This window comes from Haliotis cracherodii, unplaced genomic scaffold, assembly GCF_022045235.1.
Source record: "Haliotis cracherodii isolate W230 unplaced genomic scaffold, xgHalCrac1.p SCAF_12, whole genome shotgun sequence".
Taxonomy (NCBI): domain Eukaryota; kingdom Metazoa; phylum Mollusca; class Gastropoda; order Lepetellida; family Haliotidae; genus Haliotis; species Haliotis cracherodii.
The window spans coordinates 2,437,022-2,457,500 of NW_027266267.1; the positions used below are offsets into that span (position 1 = coordinate 2,437,022).

At 40.8% G+C, this 20,479-nt stretch overlaps 2 protein-coding genes across 2 annotated transcripts in view; one reads left to right on the forward strand and one right to left on the reverse strand.

Moving 5' to 3' along the window:
- Positions 1-3,012: 3,012 nt before the first annotated feature.
- LOC139458067 (putative ankyrin repeat protein RF_0381) lies at positions 3,013-4,518 on the forward strand. Its single transcript, XM_071239376.1, has one exon. The coding sequence runs from the start codon at positions 3,013-3,015 to the stop codon at positions 4,516-4,518; it is 1,506 nt and encodes a 501-aa protein (XP_071095477.1).
- Positions 4,519-20,474: 15,956 nt separating this feature from the next.
- The window catches only part of LOC139458117 (uncharacterized), a 15,115-nt gene continuing 15,110 nt past the window's right edge, over positions 20,475-20,479 (reverse strand). Inside the window, exon 10 of the mRNA XM_071239425.1 lies at positions 20,475-20,479. This exon is cut by the window's right edge and continues 445 nt beyond it. Coding sequence (XP_071095526.1) covers positions 20,475-20,479 — 5 coding nt within the window.

Genomic DNA, 20,479 nt, shown 5'->3' on the forward strand with positions numbered 1-20,479 from the left:
CCCTGTTGTCATCACTCCACAGGTGCCTAAGTGCGGTGACAAACGTTGCCTAACTTGCAGCAATATAATTGGAGGCTGTTCAGTCCAAATTACAAAGGACACTAAATTTACTGTAAAACAAAATATGACTTGTGATACTAGAAATGTTATTTACATGATTGTTTGTCGTGGATGCAATGTAAAGAATATCAGAAAGACATAACTTAAATTAAAATGAAGAATGAATCTTCACCGTTCACAAATAAAGCAGAAACACAACCGCACGAGTCCACTCAGTGAACATTTAGACACATGTGGAAGCGGCAACGTTTTAGTTTTCCCGCTATATAAGCTAAATTGTGATCATGAACCTACCTTATTTAAAAAAAGAGCAACATTTCATTCACAAATATGCGCCTATGTTAAATGTAAAGGCTTAAGTTGTCATTGGTATTAAGACGTCATACTTTTCCTAAATGTTAAGACGTCACATAACCATATGTTACAACTTCAAGTCCGCTATTCAGTTATGGCCTGATGAGACTCATACCTGGTACGAGTTGAAAGCGCTAGCCAATTAAAAGTGTGTTCAATCTTACTCCACTTATTGAATTATTACAATATGTATACATGTACATATACATTATGAATACATACATTATATATACATTATATTAGAATAGATACACATATATGCTCACACATAAATTACAAGCACAAATACACCAGCAAACATGCCTATTATGTTCTGCTGCTACCACATATGACCTATTGTGTTGCCTTTTAATGATTGGAAACTTAATCCTGTGTGTTTAATATACTTTATTAAATATTTATTGATATTGTATTTTTTATTTCGGTACCAGACTTTCCAGTGTACATTCTACCCTCGCTGCTTTACACAGGATTATCATGAGTAACGAGAACATGGATTTTGCATGAGATGTTTCATGAACTAATTTCCCAAATAATGTTTGTGTTTGAGTAATACGAAAAATAACAGAAGAATAATAATTGTCATTTGGAGATTTCAGATGTATAAGGAACGGGACATCTAATGTACACAATTTCATAAACCAGCTTGAAGTGTTACTATTTTGACTAATGGAAACCAAATATGAACCAAGTAAGAGTATGTCAAACAAGAGGAAATGCTACAGGATCCTGATTAGGAATACGCACAAAATGAGTATTATTTGCAACCAACAGCTCGGTTATTGGATCAAAATCATAAATCAAAGTATCCATTGGGTTTCTCGTTTTTTATTCTAAGTTGTATTTTGCGGTGATATCAAAGTGATATATAATAAACGAAAAGTAACGCATCCTGAAATTTGATTTCAGCATCGAGTGAAGTGACATGTGAACAGGGTGTTCCACCACTTGGGGCCTGGGTAACACAATCCTGGGATCACGAAGGTAAAGGCATTCATCTTAGCCTAGCTAACGTCCCTGCTGTTTAGTCTCTGCAGATGATTATTACAGAACTAGGCTGACCTTTTGAGCTTAGCAACAGAAATGTCACTGACATACAACCCCATTACATGGTAACCTTAATATAACTAGTCCATGACACATCAACAAGGGCTAACAACAATAATGTAGAATGTATTTGTATATACAGTCTACGTTCTACAGCACCTGTATACTTATTATAGGTCGTGCATTCATTTCTGTTACTTATCATTACCAGTACATTTGCCACACCCTTCTGAAAACACGAACTACGAAATAAGTGTCGAATAATTTTCTTCTCGTTTCTAGGCCTCCCTTTGCTATCCTTTAGTGGAGTAGAGTGAAGTTGACATGTGATTTCGTTCATAAATAAAAACAACAAAACCATTTTCATAATCATAAGAAATCTCTGTCAGTCATGCTCACAGAAACTGTTCTACATATGAAATCATAAAATAAACTGTCTGAATACACATTTCTACACTGTCATAAGTTTGTACAATTTCATTTTATACTCTCTTGACTATTTCGGCTATTACGCCCAAATGTCTCAAACGCATACTGTTACCAGGTCCTTGGTAATGATTGGTCACCAGTGGTATCTATTCCAAAACGGATTTCATGATACTAGAAAACCACTATCCCTTACCCAGCACAATTATACATCAATGTTTTATTGCCCTGTGTGATACACTATTTTGCATTTTCCAATCAATGAAATCTGTTCTCGCAGATTATTCTTTGGCATTGACGTGTTATATTCATAACAGCCCCCTTTAGGATTCCGGGTTAGTGTTCGCCCCCATGATGCTATAGTGCTCACTGGACTGGATCCTCAATCCGGTGACTTAGATGAGATTGTGTTATCTTTCACTACCTGCGTCGGTCCTTGCTCATAATATAAATCCCTACATTGTCTGGTCCAGAAGTGTTAATTGGCAGGACTCTGGCATAGAGTTGGAATATTGCTGAGGGCAGCTCCACAACAAATAATATCAAAAACATTACGAAATGGGTTGTATTATATGCTACTGAAATTCCGTTGTAATTGAAAACTAGCAGTGAACAGAACACACATTGATATATATGTGTAACTTTACATATACTAAACAAAATTAGACGAAGATTAATATAGAATCTTCAATATATGTTTCTGATGACAAATAGGGAATATCACCCGAGTGTCTATTGATATCAAATATATCAATCACGAGTTGATAAAAGAGGAAAAACTCCGATGCTTACTTATCATCCAACATTATTCTTCAAAATGTTTTAGTTTGTAGACGGTAATAAGCAGTGCCTCCATGGCAACAATGGCGTCACGATGGTCTACTAAGCCTTCCAATGCAATTTCAATGTAGATATCACTTGATCTCACCCAAGCGATATCTTCAGTGGGAGCCAGTTTTGCATGATAAATATTGATGTCTTCTTTCAGTAACACAGAATCACACACAATACCAAAGTCAGTCAAACACTGATCTCCTCGATGCCTGCAAGAATGGAGACATGTGCCGAGTCAAATACTTATTATCTGAGGGTCATGCAGACATCAACACAAAAGGACAGAACGAAATGACACCACTGATGCTTGCAGCACAGAATGCTCATAGGCAAGTGTTTGACTTTCTTGTGGGGAAAGGAGCCAGTATGTCAATCTTGAGTAGAGCTGAGATGAGCATCCTTCATGTGGCATGTGAAGGGGGAAATGTTCCAATAGTGAAGTATGTCCTCGAACAGAATGTGACAGACATCAACAGTAGAAGACGGGACGGGTCGACAGCAGCCACGTTAGCAGTGTTTAAGGGACATGGAGACGTTTTCAACTTGCTGGTGAAGAAAGGTGCTGATCTAACACTATTTGATGATAAGGGATCTACTTTTGTGGATCTGGCCATTCGGGGAGGAAATACTGAGATAGTAGAATATGTATTGCAACAGAACAGTGTGGACATAAACAGGAAACACTGCGGGCTGACACCTGTCATGCTTGCAGCAGTTAACGGGAAACTAGACGTGTTTAATTTCTTAGTGCAAAAAGGCGCTGACCTGTCAATAAAGCATGCTGATTATGAGACAATCCTTCACATGGCATGTAAAGGGGGAAATACTGAGATCGTGAAATATGCTCTCGAACAGAACATTGATGCAATGAGCAGCAACGGCATGGACGGCAATGCAGCAGCAGTGATAGCAGCAAAGAGGGGTCGCAGAGACATATTCGATTTACTTGTGAAGAAAGGGGCTAATCTGACTATGAAGGAAGAAAACAACAATATCCTTCTTATGGCGTGTGAAGGAGGAAATGTGGATATAGTAAAGTATGTCCTCAAACAAAATATTGTAGACATCAACAGCAAAAACGATGAAGAATTGACACCAGCAATGGTGGCAGCACGTTGGGGACATAAAGAAGTGTTTGACTTACTTATTAGTGAAGGAGCAGATTTGACTTATGTGAGTGAAGACGATGAAAACATTCTTCATTTGGCGTGTTATGGCGGAAATGTGGATATAGTGAAATATGTCCTCAAACAAAACATGTTGGACCTCAACAGCAAAGACGATGACGACTGGACACCAGCAATGATGGCAATATCTGGGGGACATAGAGACATATTGTATTTGCTTGTGAGAGAAGGCGCTAATCTGACACAAAGGAATTATGAGCATCGCAACGTCCTTCACGTGGCCTGCACAAGCAAACAAATTAAAATAACGAAGTATTTGATCACAAACACAACTGTGGACATTAACAGTGAAAGTAATGACGGAACGACACCTGTTATGCTGGCAGCACTACAGGGACTTGGAGAGGTGTTTGACTTGCTAGTAAGTAAAGGTGCTGATCTAAGAAGCGTTACTGCACATCAGGAGAACATTCTTCATCTGGCCTGTCAAGGATCAAACGTGGAAATAGTGAAGTATATTCTTTCACAGAATATTGTAGATGACATCAATTCAAGAACAGATAATGGGAAGACTCCACTAATGATTGCAGCAGTAAATCAAAATAAAGAAGCATTTGATTTGCTTGTGAAGAAGGGGGCGGATCTGACATTAGTGGAAGACAATGACTAAAACATTCTTCATTATGCCTCGGTGGGTGGAAAGTTGGAGATAGTCGAGTATATTCTCGCACAGAATATTGTAGACATTAACAGCAGAGGAAACGACGGACAGACGGCAGTAATGAAGGCGGCCTGGATGGGGAAGAGAGACGTGTTTGACTTCCTGGTGACGAAAGGAGCAAATCTGTCTTCCGTTGATACAGATGGCAACACCATCCTATATCTTGCCTGTGAATCCAAAAATATAAATATTGTGAAATATATCCTTTCACATGTCACAATAGCTGCTGCCGACAAGGAAAATGTAATTCTAGACAATAAGGATGAAAGTGGTAGCTGTGCAGTGAACAACTTTTACTGCAATACTGAAGAAACATCATACCAAATATATGTAGATTGATGCACAGTTATACGAGTTCATCTTTCTAAATGATGTTGGTTATAATAAACACTCTGTGAGTCAATAAAAAATGTCCATAAGCATAAGAGAGCTAAAACGCAAGTGATTCCGACTTTATCATAAGCATGTATTTGTTAATTGCTATCAAAAAGTGAATGTTGCAATCTTGACCAAACAACACTTGAGCAAAGGTAAGCATGATTTTGTCTTATATCATGCTCTGTTTTACCTCAGAAGTTGTGAAATGCAGACACCAAAGGCTGGAGCTGCTGGAATATTACTCGACATAAAGAAACAGTTGACTATTGGAAAGTTGAAGGCATCCCTTTTATCATACAGCCTCGTGGAGAACGTTTTGCCATTCAATTGGAAATGGGATTCGATGACATGCATCAACCAATTCAACGAACCTGAACACCCGATCCCATTAGTCGCCTCTTACGACAACAACAGTCGCCTTTTACGGCAAGCATGGATTGCTGAAGACCTATTCTGCACCGGATCTTCACTTGTCTCTTAGGTCTAGTTCAGATGGGCAATTCGTTGGAAAGGACTTGGCTATTTCACCGTTCTTGAACGATATCTGATAATCCATATACCTGAAGCTAAACTAATTCGCCTAAATACCTTCTTTGACAAGGTCAATCCGTGCAGAAATTCCAATTCATATGCAAGGCGACCCAAGAGGAGCAGACTTTCCTTGTTTTCGTCTTCATCGAAACAACATGGTCGACCAGCCATGTTCATCTGTCAGTGTTGATGGTAGGTTGGTGTACCTGTTGATATGGACTACACCTGTTGATCATACTGGTCTTGGCTGCTAATGCCCAACATATAGGGATGTTTACCAATCACACTGATTTTCCATCTTCACATTGTTAAGTGTTATGGGGCAGTGTATTTTGTTGTTGAACAATGATTGTAATTGTGTAACATTGTTTCTGTTGAGAATCGGAAGACGCTTATTGCATTGTTTTTGGACAGTGATTAGTCATCAGGAATGTGGTGGTGTTTAATGTAAGCAGTCGTCAGGAAGTTACTCTATATCAAAGCTAGTGTGGCGTACGGTAGGCCGTGGCCTCATGCAGATTACTTTGTAATGTTCCAGTACCGCTAGACTGACGAATTTGTTTTAGTAGCACATGTATATATATATATATATATATATATATATATATATATATATATATATATATATATAGTGGGACAAGCTGGAATATTCTACATTCATTTCATTTGCGCACAGATTTCTGGGTTGATATATTGTGTCAATTTGAGAGACAGAAATTGGGAGCTCGTCTGGGGAGACATTTTATCTATCACAAATTATTTGTCAAAATTATTGGATAAACATTTTATTGTCTGATATAGTGTGGTGTCAAGAATTACTATAGTGTTAAGTGTGGAGGAACAAGTTTCTATGCTAGAAAAGTCTTAATTGGTTGGTTGGCTGGCTGGTTGGTTGGCTAGTTGTTTATCGCTGCACTCAGCAATAGTCAAGCTATATAACGGTGGTTTCTAAACAATCGAGTCTGGACCAGACAATCCAGTGATTAATAACGATCACGCAATTGGGATCGATGACATGCATCAACCAAGTCAGCAAGCCTGACCACTGGATCCCGTCAGTCGCCTCTTACGACAAGCATAGGCGCCTCTTACGGCAAACTTGACATTAAATTGGGTATGTACTTTATAACTTACCTGCTAGAGGAAGACGTTTGGATGATGGTTTGGCCTTGCTTGAAGAAACAAACTGATGTTTTAGCTTTGAAGAAATTAGAAATTGAAAGACGAACATTGGCTTTGTAAAAAGAAATTCGGCTTAGAGAAAAGGCAGTGGAAAAAAGTGAAAGAAAGAAAAAGAATAGAGGGAATTTCGGGTTAAGCAATTCGACATTGAAGCTGATAAAACAAAATGATTTACAGAATGATCCCTCTCACTGTACCTCAAAGGCATATGAATTGTTTGATCTTTCCAAGCAGATAAGACTCGTTCTGCCCTTCTCTGGACGTGATGTTGAGAAGGTTTTCTCACATTTTGAAAGGATGGCTAACAGTTTGAAATGGCCTCAAATTCAGTGGACCAAGTTGTTTCAAAGCGTGGTTAGGTGAAAAGCTCAGGAAGTTTATTCTGCCTTAACTATTGATAGGAGTTCTTCATATCAGGTTGTAAAAGCTGGAGTTTGTAAAGCTTATAAATTCGTTCCTGAAGCTAACAGGCAAAAGTGTAGGGATCACTTTTTATGGATCATACTTTTTACCTGTCTAAATTTTCCAGGTAGAGAACTTTTGAGGAACCCATTCTTGGTAGGGAACAGTTAGATTAGTCACAGACGGACGATTAAGAACGCAATGTTCTTGCCAACAGGGCACTCTCTTTAGATGAAGCTGATTAGGTTGGAGTTTGCTATTATTTCAGGGACACGAATGGCCCAGTCATCTAAGGCGCCGCGACTCGCTGTGAAGAGTTGCGTCCCTTGGGCAGGTCAGAAACCAATGATGATGGGTTCGAATCCCGGTTCGCATCGATTATGTTTCTAGCTTTGTCAGCACCCGTACTCTTGGGTTTCACCGAAGTGGTAAACGTCCGAGACCTGCATCACTTAGGGCTTTCCTCCCACATTTAGCTGACACGCCGAGATATAACTGGAATAGTGTTGAAAGCGGCATTGAACCCAACTCACTCACTCACTCACTTACTTACTGAGAGTGCCAAGCGTGTATCAGCTTTTGTGACTCCGGATTGGCTTTACATATATATAGTGATGCCATTTGGGCCAAAGAAAACTCTAGGAATATTCCAGGGTCTCAACAATGATAATACAGCCAATCTTAAGGGTACCAAATCCTACTATGTCACCAACCATTCCATGGAGTCATCTTCATGGACCCCAGCAGGATTGGCATCATCCCTTCAGGTGTTTGCAATAAGTGATAAATTTAGCCGAATTAAAAGAGCACATATTCTACGATTAAGTGCATCAACCAATGCATCAACTGTAACGGGTTTTTAATCCGTGTATGAAATGAGAAGTGGTGTCCCAGATTTGTTGAGTGCTGCCTTTGCAGCAGCAGCAGTCATTGAGTTACCAATGATTTCAACATGGCTCGGTAACCAACAAAAACCAATGTCGTATTGGCCAATAGCAAGAGCATTATACAACTCAACAATTTCAATTAGAAGTTGATGGTGATATGATATGTTATTAATAGCCTGCTGGCACGAAAGAGAATTAGGAAATAATATAAACTTCTGATATTTTGACTGTTTACTGATATACACGGAACCGAATAAGAAACCTCATCCCAAGTAACATTGCATGAAAATATGTCATTTAAAAATCTTGGTAATATTTGTCAAAGTTTCTAAAATTTAACATTACCTTGACCGGAAAAAATGAAATTTGATGAAAAAGAACAAAGCAGAACAATCTTTCACATTGGCAGTAGATGCTAGAGACAATGATACAGAAGCTGTCCTGTTACAGGAAGATGAATCAAACATTGATCATCCTGTCGGTTAATATTCACGAAGACAATTGTTTAAAAAGGAAACTATTGCTCTGTTGTTACATTGGTACTTCTTTGGGTGTACACAGATCACAATCCAATGACATAAAATGAAGAACAAAAAACAACACCGAATGGGATATTGCCTGCCTATCCAAGAATTTGATTAAGACATCAAACATATCAAAGGTAAAGACCTCGAGTGTGTTGAATGTGATCAGTCACTACGATCATGATTTTCATTTGTGTAAATATTTATCTTATTTATCATGTCATGATGATGATGCTGATTTACTGTATATAGTTTCCGAACTATTATCAGTTGATTAGCAAAGACATTTTTAAACTTTCGTTTTTTCCAAGTGGGAGAGTGTTGCATGTTCACTGATTTTCCATCTTCACATTTTCTAGTGCTATGTGGCAGTGTATTTTATAGTTGAACATTGATTGTCACTGTGCTACTTTGTTTCTGTTGAAATTCGGTAGACGTTCATTGCATTGTGAGTGGACACTGATTAGTCGTCAGGAATGTGTGTGACAAAATATTAATCAGGTAATGAAAATTAATGCCAGCGTTTTTAATCAACCATTTTATTCTAAATTCTGAAGCAAGGCCAAACTGCTCTTTTTTGTTTCTTCTCCTTGTTGCTAAGATTTCCATCAAACAGTAACACTTTAAATACTTCAACGCCTCCTTGAGTTTGTTCGCCAATATCAATACAGAAATACCCTGTTGCTCTAGACTCTAACTCCACTGTTTTCTGGAACACCGTGGATTTGATTGTGCCCAGAACAGTGTCTGCTTTCTTCAGTGAGTCCTTGCTCAAAAGGAGTGGAAGGTCTATATTCACCACTTCTGTTTCAGTTTACATACTGTCTCGCCCATCTGCGCTGGTATTGTCGCCTTCATGAATGAACGAACCTGCACTCCATCTCCAAATCTAAATTGTACATCACCTGGTACAGTATCGACTAAAACCCTCGTTTCTAAATTGTTCACGTGGTTCATCAAGTGGGCTCATCAATTCTAGTATTCCATCTTTACAGTTAAGTATTGTCAAATCTATCTCCAAGGCCATTGCCCTCGCTTGTCCCGACAGAAAAAGTGTTTCAGCCAGTGCCTGTTTCTCTTCTTGAACATCTGTTACGAGTTTCCACACATTAGCTATTTCATAGTTGCTTTGTTTCGTTAAACTGCGTGGTATCTTATAACTCTTTGCCATGTTATTGTGTTGTTCTGCTCTGCTACCATGTAACTTCACCTTAACCAACCAAAGGACGGATGCGTTTGACCAAGGACACCTTCCGTCCTGCTCGGTCAGTCTCCCTGTCATGCGCAGTTCGTATCACTATGCCTTGTTCCTCTTCCGCGTTATAGAGTTGTCAACATGTATCTTTTGTCTAAGTAGTCTTATAACACACATATAGTTGATAGTTAACGTTTATATTGATACAAGCTTGCCAAGTTACCAGGCTTCGTTCTGAGATTCATTGAGTAAATGAGTTAAAATCAAAGTCACAGCAATATGTCAATCATATCATTTCTTAAACCATGACTTACATGTTGGATTTAGAAATTGCCATCGCATCCAATTACTATCATGAGCGAGAAATGTAGTTGCGGAGATGTTGACGTCACTTCCTAAAAGAAGCTGTGGTTGTGAATAGGTGCAGGATATTTATCATAATAAATGGACATATCAGACATGTGAATGACCGATAATAAAGAACAATTGGGAGATAAACATAAGGTGTTTTCAATGTAAAGGTAGGTCACCTGTAAATGTAACCGCGCTAAATTGAATTTGGAACCGAACGGGCAGTATGAGGTTTCAAATGTTAAATATAGCGCGATCAATTATCTCCATTCTACCATGACTAAAAAAACGTGAACTCTTTGGAGCTAGCAAATATATTGAGTGACCTTGCATGGGTTGAATACAGTGTTTTGTGGGGGTTGTCGATCTTAATTACCGGACCACTGACAACAGCATTGTAAAAAAAAACATGAAGCTGTATATGCTCAAGCAGTTTGTTTACATCGTAATAGGTCACTCGAACATATGACAGGTGTTGAAAGCATGTATCACAGCAACTTGTAGGTTAACATGAGGCGGGCACGCCGTTAGAAAACTAAGCAAGCCTTGCAAAGCTTTCGTTCTACACCGCGCCTTATCAATGTGACGCAAACGATATGACGTCACAGTCGTATGTAAAGAAATTCCAAGCACTCTGTTGTCCTCAAAACTTAATATATATACTCTCTGATGAGTTCTATTGTGTTTTCTGCACGAAATGTATTGTCGAACATACTTTGAATATTGTAGTCACCGCAACTTTGCATTTTGTAACCTGTATTTGTAGATATTATTATTGAGATAGGCCTACCGACTATGACTGAAAAAAGTACCATTATATGAATATTAACTTCCGCGGTGATGCAGCCGTCAAACCATCTGTTTCAATCAGAGGGGGTTTATTGTGATTTGATAGCCTCTGAATGACCATTCAGATTCCAATATTTTCCAAATTCATGGTAGAATTGCAGTTATCAGACACTTTCATCAGATGTTTGGTTATAAACTTTGTCATTGTCCGGTTGTTGAGTTCAGGCTGAGGGACAACTTTGTATCACGATCCGATAACAAATGAAAATGAAGTGCAACTCAATGCACCTTAGTGTACATGTTCAACAAACTATAGCATGTTATTGTGCATATTCATGTTTAGTTATGTCTCTCTTCGGGCAATATTAAAATAACGCACTTTTAATGTTCTGCTGAATGTATACTGGAAGAAAATTAGAAAAATACATATATGTTCGTGTAGATTGTTGGTGTTTCTATTTTCAAATTGTGATGAGAACAAAGGCTGTCTTCCATTGCAACATCGTCCTTGTTGGCACTCGATAGCGGATGGGGAGGAGGAATAATAATGTTCTCATATCATGGCTAACAACACACCCACTGGTTCAACAAGAGGTAATAAAAGAAGGCACCATTCTTTGTCATCTGATTGGAAATTATCCTCAATAATGAAAAGATATTGGCCAGGATTCTTAGTTATTTCAAATCTAGGTTATAGTTCTTTCAAACTTAACCCGTTTGCGATCTCCATGGGTTTTCAAAGTGCCTGTGGTGAGGTTAAGAATGTCACACGTCTCTGTGGTGGTCCAATCATTGTGGAATGTGCATGGAGACAGCAACCCATCATATTAAATGTTCGGCCTTCAGCGGTTTGTCCGTACACGGATTGTTGTCTCAGTGCACAAGACATTGAACTCTAGTCAGGGCAACATTCGTGATCGAGCTGTCTGTCTGCCAGACAAGACAGAAGAAGAGATAGCACCTGAATTAAAATCTCAAGGTGTCACCGAACTTAAACAGTTTATCACAAAAACACAAGATTATCAATATCCAAACTTATCTTTTCAACTCGTGAAGATCCGGGGTAGAATAGGTCTTCAGCAACCCATGCTTGCCCTAAAAGCCGACTATGCTGACGGGAGTCAGGCTCGCTGACGTGGTTGATGAATGTCATTGTATCCAAATTGCGTGGATCGATGCTCATGATGTCAGTCACAGGTTTGTCTGGTCCAGACTCGATTATTTACAAACTGCCGTCATATGGCTGGAATATTGCTGAGTGCGGCTTTAATCAACAAACAAAAAAACACTTTTCACCTTTTCTCTTACAACCCTTTCAAAGTCCATAAAAGCAGGTTACTTTAACATCGAAGTGGAGGTCTATGTTCCAAATCCACCCAGATATTACAAGTGTCAAAAATTCTGTCATGTCATCAAAACTTGCACAAACAAGGCAAGATGTTTCCGTTGCACTGAAACTCATGTGATTGTGGAAATGAGAACTGCAACGGAGAGAACATGTCCTCATCAAAATCATGTCCTGCTTTTGGTCTTGTAACAAAGATATTAAAACTCAGGCATACCATAACATTCCATACACTGAAGCTTAAAAGTTATTAATTCCTCCCCAAACACCTTCTTCTAAAAGCTATTCAGCTGCCATCTCTTCTTCTCCGGTTCCAGTCTCCATACAATGCCAGACTTCTATCTCTTGGTTGAAGGATGTCCAACTTACCATCGATGACATCATTCAGGCATCTAAAAACTATCCAACCATATCGACATCTGCCACCCAATCTGAAAACAATCATAACCTTCTGATCAAATTCATCACTCCAGATCCAGGTAACCAAAAGGGAAAAATTTCAGGACAAAGCCCATTTATTGAAAAAAGCTAAAAAGCAAATGAGGACAAAAGCCAGAGCACGCCAACACTTGGGGGTACCTTCTCCTGTTACAGTTTCTGTTGAGGTTTATAATCCGATTGAGCCCCTGGACATGGACGTCACTCCCACACAGCCAGTCCATGGGAGTGGACGTACCTCCTGCTCAAGATTTCTAGTTGAGCCGCCATGAGCTGCTCAAGTCAACTCGTTCAATGGAATGGCTGAGGACCCGACATAATTATGATGATCTCCAACTCTTATTAGAAGATTTTAAACCATCAGTTTTATGTCTTCAAGAAACCTACTTGACACATACCGATCAACTCCAAGCTATTGTTATCCGTATAACATTAGTGGGGTAGTGCTTACATCAGCCCTGAAGGGAAGAGTCAAGAAGAGTATATTTTTCTAACAATGCTTTATTCCTTTTGAATGATAACTCTAAAACATATTTATATCCTGGTTCAGGTAGATACTCTTCCCTTGATTTGTCCATTACAGACTCTGATATGTTAAATGGGTTTGAGTGGCCTGTCCATCATGACCTCTGTGGAAGTGACCACTTTTCAACCATCCTGAAAGTTGGCCTGTCCATGATGACCTCTGTGGAAGTGGCCACTTTTCAACCATCCTGAAAGTTGGCCTGTCCATGATGACCTCTGTGGAAGTGACCATTGTTCAACCATCCTGAAAGTTGGCCTGTCCATGATGACCTCTGTGGAAGTGACCATTATTCAACCATCCTGAATGTTGGCTTATCCATGATGACCTCTGTAGAAGTGACCACTTTTCAACCATCCTGAAAGTTAGCCTGTCCATAATGACCTCCATCTTGTGTCCCTTGTGATAAAAGAATCACGGTCAAGCATGTTGATTTATCCATAAGAAGGGATAAATATGTAACTTTTCTGAGGATATCATGACAGCGATTTTACGTACCAGCAAATGCGAACACTAGTGTGACTTGATGAGGTTGATTCAAATGGAATCTTATTGGGCAGAGTGGTGGTGTATTGGGCATCGAAAACTATTCCTTGATTCAAACAGTAACACAATATTACATCTATAAACCAGGGCTACAAACCAAAAATAAATGCAGCCACCCAGGGTCATAATAATGTCTTAGACCTACTGGTGAACAAAGGAGCTGATCCAGCCCTTCTTGATTATGACGAAAACCCATCTTCATGCAGCCTGTCAAGTATTGAAATAGTTCAGCATATTCTTAGGCAGAATGCTACATGCATTAACGCCAGGGCCAATGGAGGGTTTACAGCAGTGTTAGTAGCTGCAAATAATGGACATGAGGAAGTGTTTGACCTACTTCTTGTGAAAGGAGCTGACCTTAAAATAATGACATGAGGCTTGTAGAGGAGGAAACATGAAGCTGGTGACAACATCCTACATGAGGCTTGTAAAGGAGGAAACATGAAGCTGGTGACAACATCCTACATGAGGCTAGTAGAGGAGGAAACATGAAGCTGGTGAAAACATCCTACATGAGGCTTGTAAAGGAGGAAACATGAAGCTGGTGAAAACATCCTACATGAGGCTTGTAAAGGAGGAAACATGAAGCTGGTGAAAACATCCTACATGAGGCTTGTAAAGGAGGAAACATGAAGCTGGTGACAACATCCTACATGAGGCTTGTAAAGGAGGAAACATGAAGCTGGTGACAACATCCTACATGAGGCTTGTAGAGGAGGAAACATGAAGCTGGTGATAACATCCTACATGAGGCTTGTAAAGGAGGAAACATGAAGCTGGTCACAACATCCTACATGAGGCTAGTAGAGGAGGAAACATGAAGCTGGTGATAACGTCCTACATGAGGCTTGTAAAGGAGGAAGCATGAAGCTGGTGACAACATCCTACATGAGGCTAGTAAAGGAGGAAACATCAAGCTGGTGACAACATCCTACATGAGGCTTGTAAAGGAGGAAACATGAAGCTGGTGAAAACATCCTACATGAGGCTTGTAAAGGAGGAAACATGAAGCTGGTGACAACATCCTACATGAGGCTTGTAAAGGAGGAAACATGAAGCTGGTGACAACATCCTACATGAGGCTTGTAGAGGAGGAAACATGAAGCTGGTGATAACATCCTACATGAGGCTTGTAAAGGAGGAAACATGAAGCTGGTGACAACATCCTACATGAGGCTAGTAGAGGAGGAAACATGAAGCTGGTGATAACGTCCTACATGAGGCTTGTAAAGGAGGAAGCATGAAGCTGGTGACAACATCCTACATGAGGCTAGTAAAGGAGGAAACATCAAGCTGGTGACAACATCCTACATGAGGCTTGTAAAGGAGGAAACATCAAGCTGGTGACAACATCCTACATGTGGCTTGTAAAGGAGGAAACATGAAGCTGGTGACAACATCCTACATGAGGCTTGTAGAGGAGGAAACATGAAGCTGGTGACAACATCCTACATGAGGCTTGTAGAGGAGGAAACATGAAGCTGGTGAAAACATCCTACATGAGGCTTGTAGAGGAGGAAACATGAAGCTGGTGACAACATCCTACATGAGGCTTGTAGAGGAGGAAACATGAAGCTGGTGACAACATCCTACATGAGGCTTGTAAAGGAGGAAACATGAAGCTGGTGACAAGATCCTACATAAGGCTTGTAGGGGAGGACACATGAAGCTGGTGACAACATCCTACATGAGGCTTGTAGAGGAGGAAACATGAAGCTGGAGACAACATCCTACATGAGGCTTCTAAAGGAGGAAACATGAAGCTGGTGACAACATCCTACATAAGGCTTGTAGGGGAGGAAACATGAAGCTGGTGACAACATCCTACATGAGGCTTGTAGAGGAGGAAACATAAAGCTGGTGACAACATCCTACATGAGGCTTGTAGAGGAGGAAACATGAAGCTGGTGAAAACATCCTACATGAGGCTTGTAAAGGAGGAAACATGAAGCTGGTGACAACATCCTACATGAGGCTTGTAAAGGAGGAAACATGAAGCTGGTGACAACATCCTACATGAGGCTTGTAGAGGAGGAAACATGAAGCTGGTGACAACATCCTACATGAGGCTTGTAGAGGAGGAAACATGAAGCTGGTGATAACATCCTACATGAGGCTTGTAAAGGAGGAAACATGAAGCTGGTGACAACATCCTACATGAGGCTAGTAGAGGAGGAAACATGAAGCTGGTGATAACGTCCTACATGAGGCTTGTAAAGGAGGAAGCATGAAGCTGGTGACAACATCCTACATGAGGCTAGTAAAGGAGGAAACATCAAGCTGGTGACAACATCCTACATGAGGCTTGTAAAGGAGGAAACATCAAGCTGGTGACAACATCCTACATGTGGCTTGTAAAGGAGGAAACATGAAGCTGGTGACAACATCCTACATGAGGCTTGTAGAGGAGGAAACATGAAGCTGGTGACAACATCCTACATGAGGCTTGTAGAGGAGGAAACATGAAGCTGGTGAAAACATCCTACATGAGGCTTGTAGAGGAGGAAACATGAAGCTGGTGACAACATCCTACATGAGGCTTGTAGAGGAGGAAACATGAAGCTGGTGACAACATCCTACATGAGGCTTGTAAAGGAGGAAACATGAAGCTGGTGACAAGATCCTACATAAGGCTTGTAGGGGAGGACACATGAAGCTGGTGACAACATCCTACATGAGGCTTGTAGAGGAGGAAACATGAAGCTGGAGACAACATCCTACATGAGGCTTCTAAAGGAGGAAACATGAAGCTGGTGACAACATCCTACATAAGGCTTGTAGGGGAGGAAACATGAAGCTGGTGACAACATCCTACATGAGGCTTGTAGAGGAGGAAACATAAAGCTGGTGACAACATCCTACATGAGGCTTGTAGAGGAGGAAACATGAAGCTGGTGAAAACATCCTACATGAGGCTTGTAAAGGAGGAAACATGAAGCTGGTGACAACATCCTACATGAGGCTTGTAAAGGAGGAAACATGAAGCTGGTGACAACATCCTACATGAGGCTTGTAGAGGAGGAAACATGAAGCTGGTGACAACATCCTACATGAGGCTTGTAGAGGAGGAAACATGAAGCTGGTGAAAACATCCTACATGAGGCTTGTAGAGGAGGAAACACGAAGCTGGTGACAACATCCTACATGAGGCTTGTAGAGGAGGAAACATGAAGCTGGTGACAACATCCTACTTGAGGCTTGTAGAGGAGGAAACATGAAGCTGGTGACAACATCCTACATGAGGCTTGTAAAGGAGGAAACATGAAGCTGGTGAAAACATCCTACATGAGGCTTGTAAAGGAGGAAACATGAAGCTGGTGACAACATCCTACATGAGGCTTGTAGAGGAGGAAACTGAAGCTGGTGACAACATCCTACATGAGGCTTGTAGAGGAGGAAACATGAAGCTGGTGACAACATCCTACATGAGGCTTGTAAAGGAGGAAACATGAAGCTGGTGACAACATCCTACATGAGGCTTGTAGAGGAGGAAACATGAAGCTGGTGACAACATCCTACATGAGGTTTGTAAAGGAAGAAACATGAAGCTGGTGACAACATCCTACATGAGGCTTGTAGAGGAGGAAACATGAAGCTGGTGACAACATCCTACATGAGGCTTGTAGAGGAGGAAACATGAAGCTGGTGACAACATCCTACATGAGGCTTGTAGAGGAGGAAACATGAAGCTGGTGACAACATCCTACATGAGGCTTGTAGAGGAGGAAACATGAAGCTGGTGACAACATCCTACATGAGGCTTGTAGAGGAGGAAACTGAAGCTGGTGACAACATCCTACATGAGGCTTGTAGAGGAGGAAACATGAAGCTGGTGACAACATCCTACGTGAGGCTTGTAGAGGAGGAAACATGAAGCTGGTGACAACATCCTACATGAGGCTTGTAAAGGAGGAAACATGAAGCTGGTGAAAACATCCTACATGAGGCTTGTAAAGGAGGAAACATGAAGCTGGTGACAACATCCTACATGAGGCTTGTAGAGGAGGAAACTGAAGCTGGTGACAACATCCTACATGAGGCTTGTAGAGGAGGAAACATGAAGCTGGTGACAACATCCTACATGAGGCTTGTAAAGGAGGAAACATGAAGCTGGTGACAACATCCTACATGAGGCTTGTAGAGGAGGAAACATGAAGCTGGTGACAACATCCTACATGAGGTTTGTAAAGGAAGAAACATGAAGCTGGTGACAACATCCTACATGAGGCTTGTAGAGGAGGAAACATGAAGCTGGTGACAACATCCTACATGAGGCTTGTAGAGGAGGAAACATGAAGCTGGAGACAACATCCTACATGAGGCTTGTAGAGGAGGAAACATGAAGCTGGTGACAACATCCTACATGAGGCTTGTAGAGGAGGAAACATGAAGCTGGTGACAACATCCTACATGAGGCTTGTAAAGGAGGAAACATGAAGCTGGTGAAAACATCCTACATGAGGCTTGTAAAGGAGGAAACATGAAGCTGGTGACAACATCCTACATGAGGCTTGTAGAGGAGGAAACTGAAGCTGGCGACAACATCCTACATGAGGCTTCTAGAGGAGGAAACATGAAGCTGGTGACAACATCCTACATGAGGCTTGTAAAGAAGGAAACATGAAGCTGGTGACAACATCCTACATGAGGCTTGTAAAGGAGGAAACATGAAGCTGGTGACAACATCCTACATGAGGTTTGTAAAGGAGGAAACATGAAGCTGGTGACAACATCCTACATGAGGCTTGTAGAGGAGGAAACATGAAGCTGGTGACAACATCCTACATGAGGCTTGTAGAGGAGGAAACATGAAGCTGTGACAACATCCTACATGAGGCTTGTAGAGGAGGAAACATGAAACTGGTGACAACATCCTACATGAGGCTTGTAGAGGAGGAAACATGAAGCTGGAGACAACATCCTACATGAGGCTTGTAAAGGAGGAAACATGAAGCTGGTGACAACATCCTACATGAGGCTTGTAGAGGAGGAAACATGAAGCTAGTGACAACATCCTACATGAGGCTTGTAGAGGAGGAAACATGAAGCTGTGACAACATCCTACATGAGGCTTGTAAAGGAGGAAACATGAAGCTGGTGACAACATCCTACATGAGGCTTGTAAAGGAGGAAACATGAAGCTAGTGACAACATCCTACTTGAGGCTTGTAGGGGAGGAAACATGAAGCTGTGGCAACATCCTACATGAGGCTTGTAGAGGAGGAAACATGAAGCTGGAGACAACATCCTACATGAGGCTTGTAAAGGAGGAAACATGAAGCTGGTGACAACATCCTACATGAGGCTTGTAAAGGAAGACACATGAAGCTGGTGACAACATCCTACATGAGGCTTGTAAAGGAGGAAACATGAAGCTGATGAAAACATCCTACATGAGGCTTGTAGAGGAGGAAACATGAAGCTGTGACAACATCCTACATGAGGCTTGTAGAGGAGGAAACATGAAGCTGTGACAACATCCTACATGAGGGTTGTAAAGGAGGAAACATGAAGCTGGTGACAACATCCTACATGAGGCTTGTAAAGGAGGAAACATGAAGCTAGTGACAACATCCTACTTGAGGCTTGTAGGGGAGGAAACATGAAGCTGTGACAACATCCTACATGAGGCTTGTAGAGGAGGAAACATGAAGCTGGAGACAACATCCTACATGAGGCTTGTAAAGGAGGAAACATGAAGCTGGTGACAACATCCTACATGAGGCTTGTAAAGGAAGAAACATGAAGCTGGTGACAACATCCTACATGAGGCTTGTAAAAGAGGAAACATGAAGCTGGTGACCTCAATCAGAACATTGTGGACATCAACAGTAGAGGAAACAGTGGAATGACAGCAGCAATGATAACTGCATCCATGGGACACAAAGATATATTCGACTTACTGCAGGAGAAAAGAGCTGATCTATCGCTATTGGATAGTAATGACAACAACATTCTCTACAAGGCTTGTAAAGGCGGTTATACCCCTACCTAGTTAGCTATGTTCTAACAAAGAACATAGTGGACATCAATAGTAGGAACATGTTTAGGATGACGCCAGCAATGATAACAGCCTCCATGGGACACAAAGATATATTCGACTTACTGCATTAACCAAGTCACCGAGTCTGACCACCCGTTCCCGTTAGTCGCCTCTTACTTCAATCATAGTCTCTTTTCAGACAGGCATGGGTTGCTGAAGACCTATTCTACCCCGGATCGTCACGGGTCTCATACAGATATGCGAACCCCTAGCTGTGTCTGTCAATAACTTGTAGGATATGGTCATGTCGACTAGATGTGGTTTTCAATACTTGTAACGTATGCTCATACAGACATGCGAACACCTTGCTGTATCTGTCCATAACTTGTAGGATATGGTCATGTCGACATGGGAGTCACGCACCGTGGTAGTTTACTCTGACATTTGTTTCGCCATGTACAACACGTAGATAGTATGAGTGATTCGATACCATCATTTTCCTTGGAAACCACTTCTTTTTATCTATTCATAAACCTACAATAATGATATGTTGGAACAGTAACCTACTGTTATAACGAACTCAAAGGTACCACTATTTGTAATTCGTTATAATTGAAGTTCGTTTTAAGCTTATGTACAACATATATAGAGAAAATGTATGGACGGGACCAAAAACAGTTCGTTATATCCGTCGGTTCGTTATAAGCCTGTTCGATATAAACGTAGTTTACTGTATTTGCATACTGAAAACTGATCAAAACTAACACGCCATCATGATGTTAACTTTTATTGACGAGAGTGTATTTCATACAGTCCATTACAAACATATCTCTACC